Raw genomic sequence first — 26,505 nt, 5'->3', positions numbered from 1 at the left:
CACAGACCTTTGAGATTAACCAATAACCCAAATTCTGGACTTAGACCTGGTAGAGTTGTTTCATCATAACACAGGGTAATAGTGTGTGAAGGTACAGTTATCACATAGTATCCTGGCTCACTGAGGACCTGAGCTCATGCCACACTCTTGGATTTTGAGACAACAAAAACCAGGTGAGGCATTAGATTAACTTTACATCTCAACAACTGAACATTTAACTGAACATCTGTTATGCTGTTGGACTGTGGACTATGTTTTTGATACAGGACAATATACTATTCCAACAGTATGAACAGTAACAAAAACTATGTAATATGCGTTCTGTAAATCTCACCACAAGTGGGTTCGAAAACTAAAGGCTCACTTTGATCCAAGTTGTGTTCATGTCTAATCTATGCAATATCATAATGCCCATATGTGTAAGTGTTTCAGTTTACTGTGCGTCGTCGGAAAATGCAGAAAATGATATATGTCATTATGACAAGTCCACTTTTAGCTGTAATTAAGACCCAATGCCTGCATTTTTCATAATAATCAAGGTAGCTTAACACTTGACCGTTTACCAACCAGCTGATGAGGAGTTAGTGTTAGGGCTACTAAGCTATAGTATTTCAAAGTAGAGGAAAATTGGTATTTACATCTCACTTATCAGTCTGTATAAGGTCCACATTGGTGCATAAAGACCCTTGTGCACCTGTATAAGAACAAGCTAAAGATAGCCCACAGCTAGCAAAAGCACTAGACCACATGGTGAGTGGCAGTAAGGAATAAGAGACATACATTGATGGATCGAAAAAGATACAATTTGATCCTTCAGTGATATATTTGCTGAACTTCTTTGCATTTTCATTGTCAGTTTTATGGTAACTCATTGCAGAGGACATTGAACTCAATAATGAAGATAACCTTTTGACCCCCCCTTTCTCTTGTGGTGCTGGATATCCCCTGCTCCCCACAATGACTTGGCAAGCATTTTGCTTGCGTTCCAGTAAATCAGAACTTCACATTTAAGCTACATATTTCTGCTACCTTCAACCACTGTTGAATTGTACCACAATTGACAGACTAGCACATATAAGACATGCCGTTTTCTTTTGTTTGTCATATTTATGTTTGGATGGACCTGTGCTTCTACTGAGTTTAACAATTATCTTTATTTCTGTCTGTTGTTTCTCCAAGGAAATGTCCAGCATGATTGCTATAATCCTGTCAGGAATCTTCTTCCTGTTGCTCAGTCCCACTTGTAGTGGCAGCAAAATCCTAGTAGTGCCCGTTGATGGCAGCCACTGGATCAACATGGAGTTGATACTCCGAGAACTGCACTCCAGAGGCCACGAAATCACCGTGTTGCGCTCTGCTAAGAGCTGGTTCATCCCTAGCACCTCCCCAATTTTTAATTCTATTAATGTGACCATGTTGCAAGATGAATCAGATTTGGACTACTACAATAAAATGCTACTAAATGTTATGGAACGTCGCAGGATGCCAACTTTTTTACGCAGCTTCTACCAACAACACTTGATCACATCCATGTTGTCACAAGGCCATGAGATCCTTTCCAGAGCCTCTGCTACAATGTTAGATGACCCTGTTTTTATGAAGAAAATGCAAGATGCCAAGTTTGACTTAATGTTAACAGATCCCGCTCTGACTACAGGGGTTATTCTGGGTAGTTACCTCAAGCTGCCAATGGTTTTCAATGTGCGCTGGATTAACAATGGGGAGGGCCATTTAACCATGGCTCCCTCTCCTGTCTCCTATGTCCCCGTGTCAGGAAGTGAACTTGGCGATCAGATGGACTTCCTGGACAGAACCAAGAACATGTTGCATTATATCTATAGTTCAGTAGAACAGCACTTTTTCATCAATCCTTACTACTCAGATCTGTTCCAGAGGCATTTCCCTCCCGGAACCGACTTACTGTCTTTAGAGCTTGCAGCCGATATGTGGCTCATGAGGACTGATTTTGTCTTTGAGTTCCCACGGCCTACCATGCCCAACGTAGTCTACATTGGAGGATTCCAGTGCAAAAAGCCCCGACCTCTCTCTGATGAGCTGGAGGCCTTTATGCAGAGCTCTGGGGAGCATGGGGTGGTGGTCATGTCTCTGGGGACGCTGGTGTCAGCACTGCATCGCGAGGCCACAGAGGCCATCGCCGCTGCTTTTGCTCAACTACCTCAGAAGGTGGTGTGGAGGTTTATTGGTGAAAAGCCGTCATCCTTGGGGAACAACACCCTGCTGGTGAATTGGCTGCCTCAGAGAGACCTCCTGGGTCACCCCAAAACTCGTGCCTTTGTAGCCCACGGCGGCACCAACGGCATGTATGAAGCCATTTACCACGGTGTTCCCGTTCTGGGCCTGCCCCTTCTCTTTGACCAGTTTGACAACGTACTCCGGCTGAAGGTACGTGGGGCAGCTAGGGTGTTGGAGGCCAATTCACTCACCAAAAAAAACTTCCTAGAGGCTATAACAGACATTCTAGAGACTCCCTCATACCGTGAGAACATACAGCGTCTCTCACGGCTACACCACGATCAGCCAATGTCCCCCATGGACACCGCCATTTTTTGGATTGAGTACGTGATCAGGAATAAAGGAGCGGCCCATTTGCAGTCAGTAGGTTTTAGTCTGCCTTGGTATACCTACTTCAGCCTGGATGTGGCTCTTTTATTAATGGCTCTCATTGCAGCCTTTGTCTGGGCTTCAGTCTCTGTGTGTAAGATTCTCTGCTGTCGAAGGTCCAGGAGGAAGACAAAGGCAGAGTAACTGATTGTAACAGGAAACACATACAGTATATATATAATCTGATATAAACTGTTATATATCACATCAAACATATTACTCATATTTATCAGGATTTCACAGACAGATTAGGTGACAGCTTCCATCTGACTACTGTGAGTTTAGCATCAGTTACACATTCCTGTGTGACACAAACTCTTTGCACAAAAAGGAACTTGCTCACATGGACTGTTGAGACAAATCTTCAAGAAAAGACACTGGGACACTATATTATGCTATTTCTACTAAACATAGAGCAATATCTGTACAGTGCTCCTACCTTGCTGAATAAATGCATGTTATTACAAACACTCTGCAATGTATTTCATGGGCTCATATACCAAATTAGCATCAATATAATATGTGCATTTTGTCATTGTTCTATAAATGTACAAATGTATGAATGCTATACTGTACATTTAAACATTTTGTAAAGGAAAACACACTTGAGTCTTATCATGAGATCACTTTCACACACACCACACACACCACACACGAGATTGGGGTCTACACAATTGTTTTTGAAAAAGCTACTTTTGGAAAAGGAACTAAATACCAGGTCAAGCAAGGACCCGAGCACTGAGGAGAAAGAATACTCACTGGTATTCTTTAACTATAGCACACCATATACTTGTCACTAAACTATAGCAGAGATGAAGATGTTTCACCGTGATATAGTCAAAAATAATACAAGCCTGTTTGGAATCTTTGAAAGAAAAGTGAACATTGTTGTTGGGTAATTTGGCTAAATGGGGTTGTTTTTCCGAGAAAAGGTTAGAAAAGTCTAAGAGGTGATAACTTGTCATGTATAAAGGGTTGCATAATAGCATATAGATTGTGCCCAGAGCCATCTTTGCTTTCATACAGCTTTCTGTAGGACTGTAGTAAATACATGAAGAAAATTACTTGAAGCTTTAGAAATGATAATATAAGTTATAGCTTTTCTTTGGCAATTATTAGAGAAGTGCTCTGACAGGTGAGTTCGACATTTCCTATATCGTCATAAAGCAAATACAAAAATAGATATGTTGTGGGGGGGGGGTTAGAAGGATGAAGCAATAAGGTTCTCAGTTTTTTCACTGTGGCGTCCTGTTTGATATTTGTTATGCAGAACTCTGACTATAAAATTGACCCTCTTTGCCTAGTACTTCAGTTTGTTGGTGCTCAATGCTAGTGAAGTTCGTATGACAATGGCTTCTTCCCTATATTTCTATATGCATATTGTATATACAATGCCCTATGCCATGAAAAGATGAACATGGAGTAGAAAACATCCTGCAACCAGCTTGGTCTAGAAGCAACTTATATGATGTCTCCCAGCTGAGGCCTTTTTTAAAGACACTTCCCCTGTAGTTGAGTGCGGAACATACAGCTGTTATCTGTCTCTTCATCCCAATGTAGTCTAAACAGGTCGCAGAGGCCTTAGCGCAATGCTCTCAATTAAATATGGGAAGTCATGTCTAAGAGTACTGCTTAGTTACAATTTTGGATTATTCAATTGACCTTTCGCAAAGCCACGCCCCCCTTGGTTACTGTTGCTAGTCCGACAAGCTGAGAGCCAGATGCGTTAAACAAAGCCATAATGGAGGGTCTCCGTAACGTCGGAGTCGCCTTAACAGACTCATTTTGGAGCAATAACGCAGCAATATCCTCCAGGTCCCGACAAAAGGGGCTACAATACGCTATGGAGGGTTATACCCACAGTATAAACATTAGAAAAGAGGGAGGCACAACATCAATAGAGGCACTTGAATACAGGTCGCAGTGCAAGAGTGAAAAACCACATGAGCTGTATGTCAAATTCGACGGAATTATTATTATTATTTTGGAATAAAACAATACAATCACAAGATGCATTAAATGTTGTAGTTTGTCTAAAGTTAACTACCGTTTCCTTGGTGTCTTTCTGCATCCACCTTGTTGTTCCTTTGTGGGCGTCGGGGTGCCCACTTGTGCAGCAGGATTAGGGAAGTCGGCAGTAGGCTTTCCATTAACAAAATGCTACAAAGATTAAAGCAAAATATAAATGAATGATTGCCTGTTGGCTTTCTTGTTTGTACTTTGACCACAGGTAGACTAATAACGGAGCTCAGCTGTTCAGACATTATTATGCATCAAGTGATATACATGGTCAAAACGACCTAGAAGCACACAGCTTACAGCTGTAGTTGTGTGACTTTAGCTAACGTTAGTTAGTGAAATTAGTTAATTAAATTAGTTAGTTAATTTGTGAATGTAATCTTTGCTAGCTAGCTAGCTACGTTAGCACGTATTTACCTTGGAGCAAACGTATTTGTGTTTGTTGATATTCGCCATATTCAGCTGGGCATGGGGCCTGCCGCATTTCTTTATCCACTGGCGGCATCTCTCCTCTCGGGTTTTGGGTTTTGGGTTTAGGAAACGGGTAAAATATCACCCCCTCCCCCTCCCCCTCTCCCTCCCCCTCCCCCTCTCCCTCTCTCCCTCCCCCTCTCCCTCTAAGCTTATGGGATATCTGCTATCCGATTTGCAAAGACCATAAGCACATTGCTTCACCATTTTCGCAATTAATTTGAACGCTAAGCTTGTCGGACTTCCACAGGGAGCAGCGCACGTGATCGAATATCATTGGACAACGGGCATTTAGGGGCGTGGCTTTGCGAAATGTCAATTAATCAGAGATTGGTGACATTTTAAAGGTAACAAAGTGAGTGATTACACCCTCCTCCCTTTAGAACCACAGGGTAAAAATACTGCCTAGCTCCCATTGTCTCAACATAGCCATTCTTACCTAAAACAATTTCAATTGTGTAGAATTGTTTTTGTTCTAGTTGTGCGTGAGCAAAGTTCACCCTGGTTAAATTTAAACCCACTCACTGTCCATAAATTCACCACTCATTCACTTTTACGAGAATAAATGTTTTTGTTCTAGCAGGCTGTTTTGTGCTCTATTTCTGTGGTCTTAATCTCGTCCGTCAATCAACTCTCCTGCAAGATGCACAAGATAAACATGAACAACTGAACTCTATACAGGAAAATAAATGAAGACAGCATAGCAGAAGAGTTAATGTGTTTGATGGCACATAGCCAGCGAACGACAATCTAAAGGGCATTAGTGGACGCCGTACATTAGTTCCTTTCCTCACAGCTTATGTCCACCTTAATCATCCTGTTTGGAATAAAATAACTGAGACATGGAGAGCGAGAGAGTATATGTTTTTGTTCTGGGGCAGAAAGGCGTGCTCCTGCCTCAGGATGTTGCTTTTAAAGCTGAAGAAGTAGGTTTCCTGTGGAGGAAACGATCACAGAATAGACTTGGTCCAGACACCGTGTTCCCAGCATTTCTTGATCAAGGTCACCCAGCTGCAGATCAGGCAGCAAGCTTTTAGGGAACTAAAGAGGTGAGTGAAAAGCCTTTGTTGGAATTGCACGGTTTAGCTGCTCATGCTGCTGCTGATTTGAGAATGCTCTCTTCTATCTGCAGGTGTTTTATCCCCTGATGGATCCTGGATGCTTTGGAGAATGATTTACTGATACCACGTAAGCTGACCTTTTCCACAGGAGAATGCATTCATGAAAAGTATGCAATTGGCACATACCACATGCAACTGAGACTTTAGCTAGAGCAAATGAATGGGTATTTCTACACCAACTCATCATCCATGTCTGAGTAAGGTCAACTCCAGTTTCCTATGTCAGGTCCTTGACCAACAAAGACATGTCCAACGACAGCTGCGACCTCCCGTTAAACACGGACACATTTGGCCTGACCTGTATCTACGGCCTGATCTTCTCTTTGGGTCTCCCAAGCAACTTGCTATCTCTATGGGGACTGTACCACCTGGGTCGTTCAGGCGGAGGAGGCTGCCAACTGGTCTACATCCTCAACCTGTTGCTGTCAGACCTCCTGCAGCTGCTCACCCTGCCACTCTGGATCCTTTATCTCCAAGGTGGGCACCAATGGCCCTATGGCCAGCTGACCTGCGAGCTGGTGGGATACGTGTTTTACGTAAACGTCTACGCCAGCGTCATGTTCCTGTGCCTGATAGCGCTGGACCGCTGCCTGGCCATCGTGTACCCGTTGAGCAGCCGCAGGATACGGACTGTTAGGGTGGCAGCGGTGTCCGGCGTGGTGGTTTGGACCCTGACCTTTCTGTACTGTCTGAGCGGGTTGCTCCCGTCAGTGTTTGACTCTGACAAACTGCTGTGTCTGGAGAAGTACCCCGTCAGCCCCAGATACGCCCACTTCAAGATCACCACCATGGCCCTGGGCTTCATGCTGCCATGTGCTATACTTGGGTGGGTAAACCCTATGTTTTGTAATGTTGTGTTTCAAAAACTGTTCACGTAAATGCTTAGTAAGTTGACCGTTTTCAAAGCACAAGAACTTCTTGGTGTCTGCACAGTTCAAGTGGTCAAATCTGTGCTTCATCAAAAGGGAAGCCAACTATTTATCATCTTCAAATTGTATTAATACAATAAAAAGTAGTTTCAACTGAAATGAAAACTGATACAATTAACCCAAACCCTAACCCTAACCCAAACCCTAACTCGTTTTAGGCAATTGGTACGCTACATGTAGTCTACAAAGAATTTTTAAACATCATCCGGGGCCTGTCCCATGTCTCACCTGCACCACCTCTCGGCCTGGGTTTTAAACACTTTAGGGACACTTGGGTTAAAAAAAATGGTCCCTCCCCGTGTGCCTACTAACCCGTGTTTATTTTATATTTTACATGTTACATATTTGTGTTATATTTTACATATTTTATATTTTATACCTTATTATATTTCATAGTTCTATATATTATGTTTTATATATTTTATACTTTATTCTATCTTGTAACATTTGGGTTGATGTGATTTTTATTACCAGTACTTTTTTTAAAGCACTTATTTCACTAAGCATTTTTATGTATTTATTTATCATGAATTTGTTCACACAAATGTTATCAGCATGCCGATTTTAAACAAAGTCAACCTCTGTACTTTGAGCCTTACTTACTTACCAGGTCTTTTACCAGATGTTGTGGGACACAACCTCGGACACACCACCGGGGGACACGCTCTGTGCTTCAGCGCTGGTCTCTTCTATCACTTTTATTGCATTTTCTTTATTTCATAATTTTTTTTTAACACAGACCAAACATGGCTTTTATAAGGTTGTATCGGTTTTATTACAGGAGTTTTTAAATAAGTTTTTAAACAAACATATTTATCCGAGAGCCCGTGCACCACGCTGTGCTCCTGGAGCACCGCCCGTTCCCAAGACCCTAACCGTTACTTGTTTTAGGCAATTGGTACAATGTCCATGGGGAACATAGAATCATTTTGTGAATTCTAAGTCTTTTAATATGCAACTCTGCTTCCCTTTAGCTACACATCAGCCCACATTGGGGTGACACTCCGACGATCTCCTTCCCTGTCTGACCATGAGCGGCACAAAATCGTGGGCATCCTAATTGTGATCACCATCAACTTCATTGTTGTGTTTGGACCCTATCACCTCGTGGGCGGATACAGATTTGTATCCTTTCTGCTGACAGATGAGCCATGTGGATTTGAGCGGTCCATATTCCTTGTCTATCGTCTGTGCTACGGTCTGACCAGCCTCAACACCCTGCTGGATCCCCTCTTCTACATCTTCCTGTGCCCTGATGCCCGGCTAGAGCTGCAGAGATCCCTGCCCTGTTTGGGAAGGGGGCAAAACTCCCGCAAAAAGATTATCCTCAGTACCAGAGCTCAACCGGACAACAAGATAGAGACTGCAACTGGACATAATAATCTTCTAGGAGTATAGCTTGGATTCAACTATAGAGCTGACTCAAAGCAAGTGTGCCACCCAGTGGAAGAGCATGATCACAGTGATGTTACTTTTTAATTTAGTCTTTTTTTATTCAGTTCAGTTAAGAGTTTCAAATCCAGTCTTTTGTGATTTTCCATACCCATTGTCACCTTACATTAAACATATAAGGCCATAATAAATACAGTTTCTGATTAATCTATGAACTACGTTTGCTTTCTAGCCAGTGTATGGAAATAGACCAAAGCAGTCATTTCACATATTTGTTACTGTCATTTAAACAACGAATACATATTCATGCTTTGTGACTTGTTTACGCTCAGGCCTTTCAAAAAAAGAATTGGTGTGAAGCACTACGGAAACACGAGCATGGCTGTGGGTATATCATTACAAAATCTGTCTTTTCTCTTTTTTATTTATGTTTATATGTCAAAGCATTAAAACAAAGGAATTACATGTGCAGAATGCAATAATGGACAATTAAGATATATTTTCCTTATTATAAACACAATATGCAAATTTATGCAAATAAGAAGAGCATAGTCTAACTCTAAAGTGTTGCTTGTCTCATTTCCTGCTGCTACTGATAACATCTAGCAGCAGACACCTTATGTTTCCGTGACCCATAGTACAAACCGTTTTTACAAAGTGAGAAAGTGATACAAATTAACATATTTAGCAAGCATTCAAGTAAAAATAAGAAAATCATTCAGAACCCTGTATGTAATTGTGGAGGTTAAGAAATGCCCTATAATCACAAGTGTAAGTATTCAGTACTGACTGTAGAGTAATGCTTAATAAATCCTTATACTTTCAGTATTATAAAGATGCATTTATCAGTCAGATAAGACTACAAGTTTGAACAAATTGTTCACACACTTGAAGTACCATGCATTTTTAGACTAAAAGCCAGTATTTATAAATTGTTAAATATAGCAGTGTATGTTGCCATTGCATACAAATAAATCTATAAAAACTTGGTAGAAAGCATTGAGGACGGATTGAATGATTTACAATGTAAAAGCACATGTTACACTTCTTATAATGTAAATTGCAACATCACTTAATCAGAACAACAATAGTCCAATGGATTTGACTCTACCTTTTGAAAAATAATGATAATTTAATCAGCACTTTCTGCTGATTTTTCAAAATAAAAGCCTGCCAAGAGCAGAAGCATTTATACCAACTAAGCTTCCAGTTCAATTGGTTAATTGCATTTCAATTTAATGATGATCTATTGATATTTATTTGATTTATTATGGGTATTTGTTCATTATTCATTAACTTTTCATTTAATTCCATTGTCATGACTTGTGAATAAATGTCAGTATTTGTGGTAAAATAAAACCTGCTTGCTATTCATCTCGACAAGGCTAGCTAAAAAAATACGTTTCTAGATTATGTTTTAATTTGATACATTTGTGCAAAAGTATCGACAGTAGTTTAACCTTGACAAAAAAAAAGCTATCCAAGTGGAAGTTATGTAATTAGGCCTCGACTTGAGGTGAAAGGAAACTGTATTACCAGCGGAAGTTTGGTGAGTATAAAGGACTCTTTTGTTGTACTGACGAGAGTGATGCTTTGTAATGAAAGTGGTTAACAATTAAGAGGTATAAGAAACAGCATCAAAAGGAATTCTTAACTATAGCACACGAAAAACAACAAATAAAAGGCCTGTCTATAGGCCTCATTAAAAAAAGTTAGAAAAACGAGTAGGGCAACTATAAGAACATTTACGGTACACTTTCAGACTGTTCTGGGCAGTTTAGCAGGATTCCAATTCTACTCCGTGATCCTCTGCTTTCAGACACAAGGCTGTAAGAGCATTCGGCTTCAACACAATCTCGGTGGTGCTGATGGAGGTGCGAGCAGTGCTGCGGCGTCGGGCCAGTTCTGCCAGATCCTCAGCCAGAACATTCTCCATCACCGCGCTCAGAGAGTGTCTAATCTTCTTGCATAGGTCAGGGCAGCTGAACACATACAGGATCGGGTTGAGGACACTGTTAAGGAAGCCGATGGTTGCTGAAATTGGGAGGGCCCTGCCTGCGAATATCTGCGCAGGATGCCCAGTGGGTGCCATCACCTCTACGATGATGAAGATATGGTACGGAGCCCAGCAGAGGACGAAGCTAACCACTACGGCAATGACCAGCCGAACAAAACGGAAAGGACGTCGGGAGCCTCTGCGCACCAAGCCGATGTTGACGGCAGTATAGCTCAGGATGATGATCAGTAAAGGGATCAGGAAGGACAGAAAGAGCCTCATAAAGGCCAAGGCCTCCTTGCGCTGATTACACAAATGTACAAGATCAAAAGGTTCAGCAGGTAGGAGTCGAGCGAAATTGTAGTAACACAGGATCTTGCCGTTAGGGAGGGCATAGGTGTCACGGAATATGTAGAAGGGAACCGTGAAGAGCACAGCCAAGGCCCAAATCACCCCACAGACATTCCCCACGAGCTGGACGTTCCTGTAGTTCTGCGCCCAGACCGGTCTCAGCACAACCAGGCAGCGGTCCATAGAAATGGCCGCCAGCAGGAAGCCACTGACAAACATGTTGAGGAAGAACATGGCGGAATGGATGCGGCAGAAGGTCGCGCCCAATGTCCAGGTGTTTCCGCGGGCCATGTAGAGGGTGAAGAAGGGTAGACAGGCGGTGGCCAGCAGGTCGGAGGCTGCCAGGTTCAGGATCCAGATGCTGATGACAGAGCGGCGGACCTGGAAGCCCACTACTCCGAGGATGAGGGCGTTCTCTATGATGCCGATGGAAGAGAACAAGCCATGGAGCGAAATGGTGAACATGTTCAAAGAGGTCATCGAGGACGTTTGGTTTGATAGGGTAAGAAGGCTGAGGTTTGCATCCTGGCTGACAGGACAGTGCATCTTGAAGGAAAATGTCTTTTGTCTGTTTTGATGAGCTGATGTCCTTTAGCTTGCGCTTTTGACTTCACACTGGTGATCTAAAACAGAGAGAGAGACATTATGAGACTGAGAGGTCATAGGGAAGTCTGAGCTCTTGGAGACTTCAAGGTAGTTCTATAAGAATACATTATCAGTTTAATTGAGTTGCGAAATCAGTTGAAGTTGCTCCTGACAAGAGAAGTATGCATTCTCCAACGCAGCAGTTTTTCAGTTTCAGTTTTTACACATTTACATATGCTTCTCTAACACAATCAGAGGTGAGAGGAACTTGAATGTGTGAAGTTTTGCAGCTGGCTGTTGCATGCAAATGAGGTTTCATTTGAATCGGTTGTGAAACCTATAAAATGAAGCCTGTATGTAATCAAAGGTTAATCAACAATCCATTAAGGCTTTATTGATGAGTAATAAGAGTTTAATTAGAAAGGTATTTTTGTTGTTACTTTAAAATCAAAGCTGAACTTATAGCATTATTACTTGGATTGCATTAATACATTATTAATTAAATATATATTTATGTTAAATTAATATAACCAAACAAACAGCAAAACAAAATTAAAATATGAAATAAACAAGTGCACTCTAACCATCAGACGGGCATCCATGTTTTCTTGGAAAACTATAAATTCACTTTTTATGTGTGAATCTTAAGTTGAAGAGATACCTTTTTTCCCCTGTTTAAACCTTCTTGTGTTTGCAGTCTGTGTTGCATCTGTATTTCTTTGCATTCTTATCTTTTCTATTGCCCACATCTAGGGATGGGTATCATCTGAAATTGATCGATTCCGATTCTGCTTATTGATTCCGGTTATTATCGATTCCCCGTTTCGATTCCAAAATTGTAAAAGAAAGAGTTAAAATGTTTAGATACCAAATATATCTTTATTCTTTTAAGCTTTAACTGACATTTTTACAAATAAAAAAATACATGCAATACAAATGTATTAGCTTTGCTTTATTTATCGGGTAGTGAACTACCCGATCTGCAGCTCTGCCCGATCTGCAGTGCGCATGTGCGAGATGGTCCGCCATATTGGACAACTCCGGACGGCAATTGGCAAAGCTCAAAAATAAAACGAGAGAGAGATGAGTTATTGTTATTACAACGTGACTTCACTATTATTTAACAACTCTTTTTATTGGGTTCTTTTATTTGGGGTTAAGTACATTGTCAGAATAAGTGAGAAATGGATTTAACTTCTGTTAGACTAAATCTAAACAAATCAAATCACACGCTGCTGTTCCATTGATGCGTGACATCGTCACGCTACTACAGGTCCTTACAGATAGGCTAGCTACGTAGCCTTAGCCTATGTCCATGCAGATATGTAGGCTTTGTTTGCAATACTAAAGGGTTAGTCTACCGCGTTTAGGAACCGTTAATCAGAACCGAAAATAGTGTACCTTTTATGGGTACCCGGCAGAGTCCTGCACGAGTCTGATTTTCAAGACCCGCTCCCGCCCCGCACCTGCGACGTGCAAAACCGAACCCGCCCCGCTACACGCACATATTGCCAATTAGATCCGCAACCCGACCCGACCCGTCGGCACAAGATCCGCAACCCGACCCGAACCCACATATCCTATGAGCAGTGAAAACGTGCAATTATTAACACACGCAGTTGCATTTGTCTCAAAAAGCGTGGGATGTTGGTTATTTTCTTCATCTAGGATGACACCACAAGCCTCCTAGACGTTGGATTTTGCTCTTGTGGAAGTGTTATTGAAAATGCTGTATTCTCCGCTAAAGAGCTTCACCTCAGCCATTTCAAATGTGGCAGCGCTCAGCAGCAGATTGATGCGCTGAAGAGGTTATGATTATGCGCGGTCCCGCCGGGGAGAGGTCTGAGGATTTAGACACTAAAGTTTACTAAATTATTATAATTTTAATATATTTATTATGCAACACCCGCGACTCGACCCGCATCATCTTTGTTTTACCCAGAACCGAACCCGGAAAAAAGCCGCGGGTACCCGACCCGATGCAGGACTCTGTTACCCGGTACCCAGCATTTTCTTATCGGTTCTCATCCAACCGAGTTTCGGTTCCCAACCCTACCCACATCCTCCCCCAGATCCTGTTAAATGTACCTGTTAGTCTTTGTAATCGGATCATAAACACAACATGCAAAGATTTATGACATATAAAGCAATACACTCAAACATCATTTCTGATATAGCCGACTCTTATTTTAGGTCGCTAAGCATGGACTGTATGTAATATCCAGTTAAACACAGCCTTCACATTGAAAAAAAAAAGTGTAATGGTGAAAACACATTACACTAACTACTTAGTGGTTTCTGCTACTGACTCAAACTCTGCAAATGCGGGGAAAAAACAAGCATTGCAAAGAGAATTTAAAGTTTTTCATTATATTTTAAAATTTTCCTTTGTCTATAAGAAAGAATCAAGCATTTGCAATGTTCATCCATTTGACATCACTCTTTCGAGAGACTAAGGCTTCTCCCTTTCCCCTTGTGTTGAGATTTTCCTGCAATTTTTTTTTTTATTCTTACCTATTCCTATGTCTCTGGCAGGTCCGATGAGATCTCTTTCATGTTGTCTTACTACATGACACAGCACCCAGCACTGGCCTCATGGGCGTACATGTACAGTAATAGGAAGTCACAAACCTCAAAAGGAACCTAAAGTTCTTAGAAGATGGGGAAGTGTGAAAACAACTTCATTTGAATCAACCTCTAAGAGTCTGGTGTTTGTTATAAATGAAGCCCTGTGGTCTCTAAGAAAACTGATGAAGAAACAGTTTTATTTAGTTTATTTCATTTTCAGCCTCATAAAAGTGTACTACCAAAATCACCTAAATGACATGATGTAAGAGCAACAAAGGATTCTACTGTGAATAGAACACACTGACCTAGATATGCTAAAATAACAGGAAAGAAACACAATTGTGATCATCATCGGCACATATTGAAGATTAAACAATTACCATCTAGTCTATAAATAGTTAGGAATTAACATAACAAGGTATCAAAAGCGGTTAGATAATACTTTTCTTTTTCTATTTCTCATAATTTGGGTTCAGGAACGGCATGTAAAATATAGCTTTATACTGTACAGCAAATGTGTAAAGTCATAATTTAATTTTGTATAGTTGGGATGTCAACTTCAAGTGTTGGTCAAAGATGAAGAGAGAGCACGGTTTATGACAACAGATGGTAATAGAAGCAGGATCTTTTCAGAGTGGTTCATTTTTCTTAAACGTGTTACCTAAATAACACATTTTTAGTTCCATCTTTCAAAGTTGTTTACAATCTTAGATTTAGTGTTTTGCAATATTACGTAAACTCATTTTTTTAACCTTCCCATCATCAAAAACATAATCTTCTTAGCAACGAAATATAGAGAATTAAAAAATAGAAGAAAACGGAAATACTCATTCGTTAAAAATGTATACGTGCATGACTTGTCTAAATGTACTCAGTTACTGTCAACCACTGAGGTTAACACACTCACATTTAAAAGTATCAATCTATTCTAAATAAATCTTGCTATGACGAAGAGTTGACACTTCTGTGAAATTATAATTAAAGCAGACCGTTTGAAATAAAAATCTGGTCTTGATATTCCCTGTGTGTATAATGAATCTGGATTTTATTTTTACAAGATATAAGTAATTATAAGATTAACTATATTAGGGGTTGTCTATAGTGCTCTTACACACATTGTTAACATACTGTAATGCTCAATACCCAAAGGCAAGCAAAGCAGAAGTTAGCAAACATAAGAGCGAGAGAAGCTGTCGCATGATGAAACACGAGAAAACATGTGCCAATCATTCCTTTACAACGTTACCAACAAATACACCCATCAGGCTTCATTGTGTTGCATTCAAGGATTACACTGACATCTGCTGACCCACCGGGGTATTGATACAGTTCTCCTTTTTCTAGGCTTCCTCATTGAGAAAAGCATCAAAGCTATTGCGTGCATTTTCACATCCTCTTGCTCTCTCCTATTCTTTTTCTTTTTTTCTTGTCTCATTTCTTTCTAAGTACGTGATACAGACTTGTTTATATGGTGATCGAGCCAGTTACAAAGCCACACGCTCTTCTGCTTTTTGTCCCCTGATGTCTGTTGTTAGGTGTCTGTGTGTGTGAGATAAAGGAAAGAGACTTGACATGCTACTTAGTCATTGATAGTACAAACAAAAACATCTCTCTGTTGTTTTTGTAATGTGGAAACATGCAATTTATTAATTCAGTTGATTCCACATGCCACCAAGGGGTTGGCCTTGGCAATAAAGAGCAAAATTATAGAGGGGGAAAATCACATTCCTGAGCAAATTTGGAAAACTGGCAGTGGCGACTGGTCATTAGGGACAGGTATAGCACCACCTAGTGTCAGCAGAAAGTCATTCAAATAATAACTCCTAAAAAATGCAAATAAATGCAAAAAAAATACATCTTAAAATATATTTTAAGATCATGTTTAATCATCTGATTCGTCTGTACATTGCTGTTTTAGTCTATGTTCTTATAATTAGTGTCTACAGTGTGCCTATTGAGACGTTTTGAGCGACGTGGGTCAAGCACCGATCTAGCCCCTCTCTCTCACTGTCTAAGTGAATGGGTGCTGTATTTTTCTATTCAATGTGTGCAGCAAAAAAATTATCACCATAGGGGCACTGTCCTGACATACCTACCAAACATCATCTCATAATTCAGAGAGCTGATTGGCTGTAAGTATGTGTGCTGCAAAAATATCATAACCATGGATAGCCTACAGCTATTTGTTTACATGTTTAAAAAAGCACCAGAAGCTTATATATACACATCTAAGTTGTTCGTGACACTCAACTTTTGTACATACTGAAAACTGGGGATATGGTACAAAAAAAGAATAATAATAAATGAATCTATCCGTTTCAGATACTCATAACTGACAATGTGTCACAACAAACCTACAATTGAACCACTTTTCAAGCTAGATATCAAAAACAATATGGACATGGGGTCTTTGAATGCAACTTCAAAACCTAATTTCTGTAATTGTAAGGTAGTCAAAATATAGGGAAGAGTGAGTGCATATCCAGGTCACACAAAATATTTAAGGAAGAAAGAAAAGGGATGACTACATATTTGGTAATTACAAAAATTACGTGGAGTTCCTCAAGGCTCTGTTCTCTGCAGTATGAAGTCTCATTTCATGCACAAAACTGGCAAATTAGTGCACCAGCCTGATGCCCCTTATACATCTAAAAGACATCAAAACCACAGTGTGACATATTTAGCCGAAAAGGAAAGATGTTCTAAAAGGATTGGCTGTTAGCAAGGGTTAACGGACTAATAATAATAACAATCAAAGCGCTTTCATTTCCGTTAGAAGAAGTATTGACAACCACAATTCTGCAATACCTGGGTCACTCAAACGCGCCTTTTTTCCGCTGACGGCGTGACAATTTCACCTCGACACTTTTACTGAAACCTCCATCACACTGGAAGAGTCTGAACAACGGAGCGTAAAGGATGTTCAAGATTTATGTGCTCTTAGTTACACTCTTCAGAGCCTGTAAGTGTTTTTTTAGTGAATCTTACATTTTGAAATTGTGATGCATGAGATTTTTAAATGTGTTTAAAGTGACACATTAAATGGTAATTAACTGTCTGTATTTCAGATGGCGCTCTGCTCTATGCTGAACCCGGACAAAATGTGACTTTGAAGTGTTTCTATACCTCCATTGACAACAACCTGTGTTGGTACAAGCAGGTACCAGGGAGGCAACCTAGAATGATATCCTCTGTCTACATACATGCAAGGAACAGCAATATATTTTACAACGAGTGTAAAGACGACCAACGCTTTGCAGTTCACACTGGATTAATGTTCTACCATCTGAACATTTCTAATGTCCAGGACTCGGATTCAGCTATATACTACTGTGGAAAAATCAGTGGCGTAGTCACTGAATTTGACAACGGAACTTTTTTGGTTTTGAAAGGTATTTTGTTTCTGATTAAGGACAGTAAACAACTTTTTTTCTGTGTCCTCAATTTCATAACCCTTTCTGTCAATTTCAATATTTCAGAGTCCAGTCTCAGGTATTTACTCCAGCAGCCGGAGTCCGACTCTGTGAAGCCTGGAGGCTCTGTTACTCTGAACTGCACGGTGCACACTGGAACCAATGACACAGAACAAAGTGTTTACTGGTTCAAAAAGGAGAATACAACAAACTCCAAACATGTTGGAACTATGTACATCCACACAAACGGCAGCAGTCAGTGTGTGCAGAGCCTGGGGTCCGAGTTTCCTGCGTGGAGCTGTGTGCACAGTTTATCAAAGCAGAATGTAAGCCTGTCTGACGCTGGGACGTATTACTGTGCTGTGGCTTTATGTGGAGAGATAATCTTCGGGAAAGGAACAAGACTGGAGGTTGGAGGTGAGCGCCATTGAAAAAAAATATTAATCAAAGCCATTTCTTTTTACATTTTTTATTATTTTATGTTTTACAGAGAAACGGCAAGACATCTTCCCTCTCTTGGTGCATTGTGTGGTTGCAGCTCTGATTGTGTCTGTTATCTTGAACATCATCGTAATCGGTATCCTCTGCAAAGTGTCAAGGAGAGAAAACCTTCCTTCTGGAGGTACATTTTATTATTATTCAGTTTTTCATTTTGTCTGTTGTCAGAAAAAAAAGAGGAAAGATTTTTGCTGAATATCTAAAATGACTTAAGTATATTTTCTTAGTTTTATCCAGCCACGCAGATATTTTTGGTGTTTTCCCTGGTTTTGAGGTATCCGTTTTGAGGCATTTGTCTCTAAGAATTGTATTTGTGTTGTTCATAGCATTTAAAAATAACGTATCTATTTTTCAACTAGTTCAATAGTAATACTGTCAATTTGTAGGGGTACAAGAAAAAAAAGTTAGTTAAATATATTTTTTTCAGAAATAATGTAAAATTGTCATTGGATAATCCACACACCTCATCATTTAGGTTAAGGGTCCAATTAATTACATTGTTTGGAATGTAATGACTATAACATTTGATTTTTTTATGATAGGGGTGTCTCCCCCCCACACTTCGGTCGCAGAATACACTCCTAACATTGAGGTAAGCTCTAAGATCTTCCAAACATTGATCATATTTCATTATAAACCGCCACATTTCATAACTATAAAGGTACAGTATCTGTTTTCTATAATTGAGTTCCTTATTGTCAACAGAATCAGGAATCTAAAGATTTGGAGTACGAAGCTTTGGATTTCAAAACGATGCGAAGCAAGAGCAAAAGAAAGAGAAGCACAGAGGATGAGACGGTTTACTCTACAGTAAGACTGTCAGACCTAAAGTGACCACACTTTCTACACCTTTCACCGACTCCTGCCATCATGGATTTTATTACATTTTACAAGATCAACTTTTGTGTTTTAAACATTTTTTAAATCCTGTTTATTCATTACTGTGAAGTTTAAAGTGTCCTCATAACCCTAACCTATATCCCTAGCCCTCTTATATGTATCAGGAATTAAAATGAAATAAGTAAAAATATCATTATTTTCTTTTTTAAATGCAGTGGATTCAATTGTTTTCTTTATTTTCTCTTTTTCTAAATAAACGTTTTTATTACCACTTTACTTGTATGCATTTGATATTGTATAACCATTGATGGGAAAATACTGAATGTGCTCTTCTAATATCAGAGTAGTACATGATAACCAAGGCCCTACGTAACTGTGTACGTAACCGGATGTATGATTACCTAGAAGAGCGTCAGGACTGTTTTAGGCATATGATAGCTATGTGATTAACATGATGATTCAGCCTCTATGGAGATAGACATATGACTGACATGTGTATTGCTTACGCAGGACTTAACTAATCAGAAATAAGGCTCAGTATACTGCTTTGAACCAGTATACCTCCATCGGGTGACTGTAACACTCTTGTATATAAGCATCTGAAGGACACTGTTCTGGGTACTATTTGTCCCACGCAGCCCTGTGTGTGATGACTACTTCCATTCTTGCAAGGATAATAAATACATGTATCCTGATATTGAAGACCAAGCAGGTGAAGAGTGATATTTTTCTAACAACCATAATAGTTGGTCTTCCATGACTTGAGTTGGTCTTACCCTGTTTAAATCTCTGAATAAAGAGGTATCCAAAAAAATGAAGCATTGCATTTTCATAAAGTAAGGATGCTCAAAAGAGAAAAACATGTACAGTCAATGTGAAACAACATTGACTGTCGGAAATACTGAAACTTTAAGACCCAGTTGTATTTCTTTCAGAATTTGAAAAGCTCCAGAGTGACAGAAGACATTATCCAACTTTTTCCCCAGATGTTTTTACATTTTAACTAAACTCGGTGATTCCACATTTAAATTCAACATTAGGCCTGTTGCTTCATTTCAGTATGATGTATGCAGTTAAGCTTTTGGTCAGAAGGGAGCAGTATTCCTCCTACTGTATGATTCTTACACTGTTCCACCATTTTGCTTACATGGTCAAACAACAGTTACAGATCGGCGTGACCACAAGATGGATAAGATCTGAAAGTTATTTAAAGTGCACACACCACAAAGAAGATTTGTGTGTGTTCCCCCCACAGACTGATATATTTAGAGGTATTGTTGTCGTAACCAGACATACTTTTTGTTTGGACCCAGTGCACCATATTTAACATGACAGCAACACGTTGAGTCACTATGCAATCAGAAATCCTCACTTTAATGATGTTTAGAAGATAAGATTGGTCAAAATAAACATTTCGTTTTGAATTTCAGCTGCCAAATGTCCTCAAGCTTTTAATTATCTAACTATGCATAATTATTATTTATCATATTATAATGACTAAGTTTAGAACTGTTGTAGAAGTTTTCCGTTTTGTCCAACCTTTGACTTTTTTGTCTCAAACACTCATATATTTAGTCATGTGTTTCTCAGTACTGCTACTCACTGAGAAAAAAGAGAAGAAAGGAAAAGAAAGTTCCCGCTCTGGTCAGCTCGCTCACATCGAGTTCAATGTAAGTGGTTTTGTTGCCCTCCCCCCCCGACAAGAAATGTGGTTGTATTCCCAATGACGCCTTTACTTCTTACTTCTCATGTACTAAAAGCCAATACTTACAGCCGCAGTTCATACAAATAAATAGATACAGATGAAAAGGCGCTGGTACATCTAACTCAAAGGTTAGATGTACCAGGTTGGTCGCCTTTACTTTCTCTTTTCTACAAACACGTGTTCTTTTATTCTAACTAAAGGTTGTCTTGGTGTCTTTGCTTTTGATATATATTTTTGATAAATATAAAGAAATATACATTCAATGTGTATATAGTCAAATACCACTTTAAACAGTGCATAAGTACAAAGGAAGTATGTACCCAACTGACCTGGTTTACTTTTAATGCCAGTATTGAAGTGGTGGAAAATGGAAGTATTGCCACACAATGCATTGGCTGCCCAATGTGGTGCTTTAGTAAACAGCTCATATTGTTTCTGACCTATTTCAAGAGTTACAACAAACAAACAAATAAATGTAACTCTAAATAGATAGTATGAAATTATACTTGGTTTGAATGTGTTGTAATGAACTACTTGACCAAATGCATGAAAGGTTACTCTTCTAGAGTAAGTTCATCAGAAGGAATCCTAAATTCCTTCAGCACAAACCCACAACAGGACTGAGCACTTAACTCCAAATGACAAAGAAATGCAATGAAGACTGAAGAGTTTGACAAGCTCAACCTTCCAAAACCACGTTGAACAATTAATCTCAATAAAGCAGTTCCACCTAGTGTTGCTTGTACTAAATAAGTGATATTAACTTTAAGATGTTTAAAAAACACTGTTGCTTCCTCTTTTCATTGTTGCCACATGGTCTGACTCAGATTCTGTTGAAATAAAAATGGGAGGGTCTATTTTCCATTCCAGCTTGACTTGTTTGTGAAAAATTAGGCCGTCACTTTGCATAACTCAGGAAGCGAGTTGGTGCATTGAGACCACAATCATCAAAAGGACATTTCAGTCACACGCAGAGAGGCTGCTTTGGTAGATCGACTGCAGCAGTTGACAGTGCCGTTCATCTCCCATTCTATTGTGTATTCCTTGGATAGTCTATTGATCTTTATCTTTTCTACTGTACGATTCTCAGGCTGGGGGTGGGGGCGCCAGCTAAAATCTCACTTAGGGCGACAAATTGTCTAGAGTCGGCCCTGCATCTTTCAGTCTAAAATGGCAGGAAATTAGTACAACTGTTTATCTTACGCTAGCCAGCATAACACTTTCTATAGAATGAACACAGCTATAAGCCAGAGACTCAGCTGTTGAAACACATGTACAAAATCTAGTGGGAACCGATGCTAATGTTCCAAAGCTAGGCTAACTAGCTTTGACTTTCTGAGTACAATGCATACTTAAAGACATAATGACTGCTTCTTTAAGTAAATCACTGATAGTTTTTTGTTTCGAAAATAACGAGACAGTCCAATATAAAATAGGAATAATTCCTCAGTTTTACCATGTTCCCATGTGCAGCAGATGCTAATGGAAAGCATGGGGTGGTACACATATTTTTAAAACTTGACTTCCCAATTAACACATCATCGCCTTTGAATAAATAAAAGAAATTAGAGGGCCAAAATGCAACATGGAATTATATATAATTTGCTATCAGAAACACAAAAACAAGTACATAGACAGTGGCTCGGAGCATCTTGTTGCAAGTCTTCATGTGTGGTTTCCTCTAAATAAGATTTGAGATAATGGGTACGTAGGCTATTGTCCCATTAATAAAAGTTATTGCCAAATCTGACCAGGCCTCACTGGCATGATGGGTACAACTAAAAATATCAACCTATAACCACAGCCATTAACTGTAATCATTCAACATTAACTTTAAAGTAGCACTAAAATGGGTTAAACCACCTCCCACACACTGCCTTTCAACTTCCTTAACAACACACATCCCCTAAATCTAATCTTGAAAGAAATCATACAAAGCGTAAAACTTTTACGCTTTGTATGATTTCTTGTTCAATTTAGATAATGCTTTTACGGTAAAAGCATTATCTAAATTGAACAAATATAATGACATGGCTGAAAATTACAGAGTATTGCTCCAAATAACCTCAAAACACAGTGCATGTTGTGAAAAGAACACAACACCAAACTCCACACATACATTTGAAAATAAATGATATTTTATGTTACATAGTTGCAGGACAGTAAATGTTTTCACATTTACTGTCCTGCAACAACGATTCGCACACCTATAGCCACCTGATCGGAACGTTTTACAAAAGAACAAACCAGTGAGTTCAGCCAATCACAAACAGCCTTCGTCTCCTATAAGAGTAAAGAGAGCATCCGTTAACACACAGGACATAAACTGCAGAGCTTCAGGGAAGATGCTACTTTGGATTTTTCTTGTGCTTCTTGGTGAAATCTGTGAGTCTTTACAACCTTTTTGACTTCTTCCGTGTGCATGAATTTAATTTGGATTGAAAAAGGACAGATTAATAATACTTTTATGCATTTCTCTTATGCAGGTCAGGTGCCAGCTGTAGGAAAAAACTCAAGTATATCTCAGGATAGTGGGATCATAACAGCTAAGGTTGGGCAGAAAGTGACTTTGAAATGTAATTGCAAGGACGAATCTGTAACTTACCTTTCCTGGTACCAGCAAATCTTTGGAGGTAAACCTGTCATCATATCAACTCGAATGCGGAACTCAGATGCTACCATCTCCCCCGGGTATGAAGAAAGGTTTGAAGTCTTTGAAAAGGGCAACAACGATCTCACAATTAAAGATCTTCGCCTGTTGGATTCAGCAACTTATTACTGTGGGGTTTTAGTTTTCAACGTAATTGAATTCGGAAAAGGAGCTTTCCTTCATGTCAAAGCATCGAAGTCCAACATCAACGCGGTCGTCCATCAGCCGGCGTTGGAGCCACTTCGGGCGGGAGACTCTGTGAATTTGAGCTGTTCAGTGTATGCTACAGAATGTGAAAGGGACCAGAGCCTCTACTGGTTCAGACATGGTGCGGCTCAGCCTGCAATCGTGTATCCCAGTGCCGGACAGTGTGAACATATCCTTAAAGGAGGGACTGGCTTGAGAAATTGCACTTTAAAACTGGCTTTAAAGTCTGTGAGCTCTCCGTATGCAGGGATGTATTACTGTGCGCTGGCCTCCTGTGGGGAGATCGTGTTTGGAAATGGAACCAGAGTGGAGATCTTAAGTAAGTGATTCAAACTTATATTGCATATTTTGCAAAGAATATTGCCATTTTATATTCTATACCAAAATAGATATACAAAAAAAGGTATATGACATGTTTTCTTCACAATATGTGTTAGGAGATTCAACCAATCAACGATTTCTCCTGGTGTATTGCCTCAGTTTGGCATTGGCTGTTTCCATTATTGTGATCCTCGCCTTGGCTTACATTATGTACAAATTGAAACAAAAGTCTTTCACCGTCTGCAAAGGTAGGACTTTCAGAATAAAAGCTCTCAAACATTTTTAGCTGATTTGACCTAGCTTGATCAGTTGTGTATTTTTGATTTTCAGGAACTGTTTCTCATCAGGCGTGTTCAGCTTCTGATACTGTGGTAGGTGAACTTTAAAACTGAAGCCAAACATCTACTTTCTTCTAGGACTATATTTCACACATCATTTGTATTTTTTGTCACTAACAGAGCCAAGATGCAGACATTCTCCATTATGCTGCTCTGAGTCTGAACCGATCCAGAGAACGACCTCACCATGAAGACAACGTGGAAAGTGTCTGTGTCTACTCTAGAGTAAAGAGCAGGAAAATTTGAAGTACAAAACGATCTATTCTTCCTGTCAATCCATCGCAAGAGAACTACACTTGACTATGTTCAGTATTAAATCATGTTGAATGAATTGAACATGTGAATTATGTTCTAAGATACCATTTGCCAAGACTATAAATCCCTTTACAGAAATATACAAAGCAAGCTCATAGTCTATTAATATCTTCCTTTGCCAGAAACAGAAGCATTGGTTGCACCTTTCAATCTAAAGCCGCCCTCTTCGTTTACTTTTCACTCCTGCGGTAAAGTTGGTGTGAACAACAGAGTAGAAGTTTCCATCAGTGGAAACAACAGTTCTAGCAGCGCATGAGCACAGGAAGACTGGCCTTTGTGCAACTAGGGTTAGGGTTAACACCAATGACTTATCAAAGATTATGTTAAAGAATTTTCACATACCTATAACTCCAACGGTCCTGATATATTTCTTAGCTCATGTCAAGTCTGGTTTGATTGAAGCTTTCAAGTCATTCTATTAAGCTTAGTTTTAGTCATCGGTCACAGCTAAGTTTCACAGTTTCATTTCCCCAAAAGTCATCTGCCCAAGTTTGACCCCAAGACAGGCTTTTCTAGGAAATTTGTCAAAAATGTAATTTCCAGAACTCTTGTCGTTGATAGAGATACAAAAACATCGGTATTCTCAGGTAAAAATACTAAATAACAACATTTTCTTTTTCCCATTTGGCTGGGCAATATGGCTCCAAATACAAAGAGGATATTATGTAATACATTATATGCAAGATATATGATAGTGTCAGTCTGGATACAATGAACCGTATGTGAAATTGCAAACAATAAATAAAGAGCATCATAAATGAAAGTAAGAATACTTGAGTAAATGATATCTTTACAGGTTCAAATGACCTTATTAGCATTTTCCATGTTTCAATTAAAGCATATTGTGTCTTTATCTCTACCAATGATATCACAAATGTCTGGACAAAATAAATAAGACGTTACTTTCAGCTAAAATCTACGTTTACATTTTTGGCTAAAATGTGTCTTTTGGAATATTACTGGTTTTATCTGATGAAAACACGTCTAACACTAGAGAGAACGGTCAAGAACTAACAGGCTCGATGCATCAAACAGTAATGGAAAGTCAAGAGGATGCTGTCTGATCCGAGTCCCTCCTCTTCACAACCTCAAACCACATCCATTTTGCACATTCTCATCTTAAGATAGTCTACTTATCTATTAAGATTACACTCTTCCTAAATATAACAAATTCATTTTGTGTCCAATTTCCAAAGATATCTCGGAAAACACGCTAAATGTTTTCAAATGAGTTTAGATCTTCATGAAAAATCGTTCTCACAGACTACATTAACACTTTAGGGGAAGCTGACCATGTGATCATCAAGCGTCATCTCTGGCTATGTTTGGTTAGCCAATCAAATGAATGTAAAGATGTACCTTGCAAACGACCAATTAAAACCGTTCCTTCAGCTACGGTTAAGCCAGGTCCCTTTGAAGTGACTGAGGTGACATATTTCCACTCTCATACACAACCAACATCACTGATGTCTGTAGCGAGTGAGAAACAGAAAGAAGATTGGCACGCATGTCAAATGGATATTTACCAAAGTTAATGCTAAATGTAAAAACGCCACTGTGAAATGTTCCCCTTTAGTGTTTGGCATGTGGTTACTTTGTAAATCAGAAGCTCATAAAACTCTCAGTAAGAGTATGTCAAAGTCAATTAGACACAATTGTTACAGCTCCTTCAAGGTGTGGGAGCAAACAGCATGACAACATGTGATTTATAAAAGACACGCTGAATGTGTGCCCACTCTAAGCGTATTCATGATGCCAGTATACTTCCCAGGTTGTTTACTGTAAATGCGCCGATTTCACTGCACATACCAAGACGTGCAAGAATCTTTTTTTAGCCTTGTGTGGTCACCAATCAAACACGAGCTCTCAGTATACCCTGGTCGTGCATTTCTCTAAGACCCTATGCTTGCTTTGTCTTTGTGGTTTCGAACAGGAAGTCTCTGCAGTGTGTTCATGCACAGCATCCGCACTAAAGCCCAGACCCATTTTCAGAAGATCAGAGGATTGTTTAAGAAATCAAACTAATAAGTCATTTGATAAAGTGTACTACCAATACTCTTAACAAATGTCCAATGATAATTTAAAAATCAGCCCGGCATGTCTGACAGACAGTTTTGCACAAAAAAAAGAGGCATTCCATTTAAAAACATTAAACCAAAAGTGG

The 26,505-nt window shown here is 39.5% G+C and overlaps 5 protein-coding genes across 6 annotated transcripts; 4 read left to right on the top strand and 1 right to left on the bottom strand.

Annotated features, from left to right (window-relative positions):
* Positions 1-41: 41 nt before the first annotated feature.
* Positions 42-3,092, top strand: LOC307033172 (UDP-glucuronosyltransferase 2B15-like). The gene is made up of 2 exons (XM_079671530.1): positions 42-173; positions 1,180-3,092. Exon 2 carries the CDS (start codon positions 1,183-1,185, stop codon positions 2,764-2,766), a length of 1,584 nt encoding a protein of 527 aa, XP_079527656.1. The 5' UTR covers positions 42-173; positions 1,180-1,182; the 3' UTR covers positions 2,767-3,092.
* Positions 3,093-5,324: 2,232 nt separating this feature from the next.
* LOC307033175 (G-protein coupled receptor 4) lies at positions 5,325-8,761 on the top strand. The gene is made up of 2 exons (XM_079671534.1): positions 5,325-7,059; positions 8,137-8,761. Exons 1-2 carry the CDS (start codon positions 6,479-6,481, stop codon positions 8,558-8,560), a joined length of 1,005 nt encoding a protein of 334 aa, XP_079527660.1. The 5' UTR covers positions 5,325-6,478; the 3' UTR covers positions 8,561-8,761.
* A 199-nt stretch (positions 8,762-8,960) lies between these two features.
* LOC307033173 (prostaglandin D2 receptor 2-like) lies at positions 8,961-25,243 on the bottom strand. Of its 2 annotated transcripts, none has more exons than XM_079671532.1 (2): positions 24,684-25,243; positions 8,961-11,524 (listed from the first exon to the last, which is right to left on the bottom strand). In XM_079671532.1, exon 2 carries the CDS (start codon positions 11,445-11,447, stop codon positions 10,332-10,334), a length of 1,116 nt encoding a protein of 371 aa, XP_079527658.1. In that variant the 5' UTR covers positions 11,448-11,524; positions 24,684-25,243; the 3' UTR covers positions 8,961-10,331. The 2 variants fall into 2 exon arrangements, with proteins under 2 accessions (XP_079527658.1, XP_079527657.1); XM_079671531.1 differs by lacking the exon at positions 24,684-25,243 and adding an exon at positions 14,001-14,076.
* On the top strand, positions 16,933-19,076 carry LOC307031475 (uncharacterized protein). The gene is made up of 6 exons (XM_079668603.1): positions 16,933-17,016; positions 17,123-17,446; positions 17,534-17,884; positions 17,958-18,089; positions 18,508-18,557; positions 18,671-19,076. The coding sequence occupies exons 1-6, from the start codon at positions 16,974-16,976 to the stop codon at positions 18,797-18,799; spliced, it is 1,029 nt and encodes a 342-aa protein (XP_079524729.1). The 5' UTR covers positions 16,933-16,973; the 3' UTR covers positions 18,800-19,076.
* Positions 22,822-25,256, top strand: LOC307033174 (uncharacterized protein). Its single transcript, XM_079671533.1, has 5 exons — positions 22,822-22,895; positions 22,997-23,686; positions 23,805-23,936; positions 24,019-24,059; positions 24,147-25,256. Exons 1-5 carry the CDS (start codon positions 22,856-22,858, stop codon positions 24,270-24,272), a joined length of 1,029 nt encoding a protein of 342 aa, XP_079527659.1. The 5' UTR covers positions 22,822-22,855; the 3' UTR covers positions 24,273-25,256.
* The last annotated feature ends 1,249 nt before the right edge of the window (positions 25,257-26,505 follow it).

This window comes from Notothenia rossii, assembly GCF_949606895.1.
Source record: "Notothenia rossii genome assembly, chromosome: 3".
Classification (NCBI taxonomy): Eukaryota; Metazoa; Chordata; class Actinopteri; order Perciformes; family Nototheniidae; genus Notothenia; species Notothenia rossii.
Note: the sequence above shows the minus strand (reverse complement) of the source record. Positions and strands in the feature narration are given on the sequence as shown.

Coding starts and splice junctions, on each gene's coding strand:
- LOC307033172 (XM_079671530.1), top strand. CDS start 1,183: ATGTCCAGCATGATTGCTATAATCCTGTCAGGAATCTTCTTCCTGTTG.
- LOC307033175 (XM_079671534.1), top strand. CDS start 6,479: ATGTCCAACGACAGCTGCGACCTCCCGTTAAACACGGACACATTTGGC. Junction 7,060..8,136: donor CTGCCATGTGCTATACTTGG/GTGGGTAAACCC, acceptor GCTTCCCTTTAG/CTACACATCAGCCCACATTG.
- LOC307033173 (XM_079671532.1), bottom strand. CDS start 11,447: ATGCACTGTCCTGTCAGCCAGGATGCAAACCTCAGCCTTCTTACCCTA.
- LOC307031475 (XM_079668603.1), top strand. CDS start 16,974: ATGTTCAAGATTTATGTGCTCTTAGTTACACTCTTCAGAGCCT. Junction 18,090..18,507: donor AGAAAACCTTCCTTCTGGAG/GTACATTTTATT, acceptor TTTTTATGATAG/GGGTGTCTCCCCCCCACACT. Junction 18,558..18,670: donor AATACACTCCTAACATTGAG/GTAAGCTCTAAG, acceptor TATTGTCAACAG/AATCAGGAATCTAAAGATTT.
- LOC307033174 (XM_079671533.1), top strand. CDS start 22,856: ATGCTACTTTGGATTTTTCTTGTGCTTCTTGGTGAAATCT. Junction 22,896..22,996: donor TGTGCTTCTTGGTGAAATCT/GTGAGTCTTTAC, acceptor TCTCTTATGCAG/GTCAGGTGCCAGCTGTAGGA. Junction 23,937..24,018: donor GTCTTTCACCGTCTGCAAAG/GTAGGACTTTCA, acceptor TTTGATTTTCAG/GAACTGTTTCTCATCAGGCG.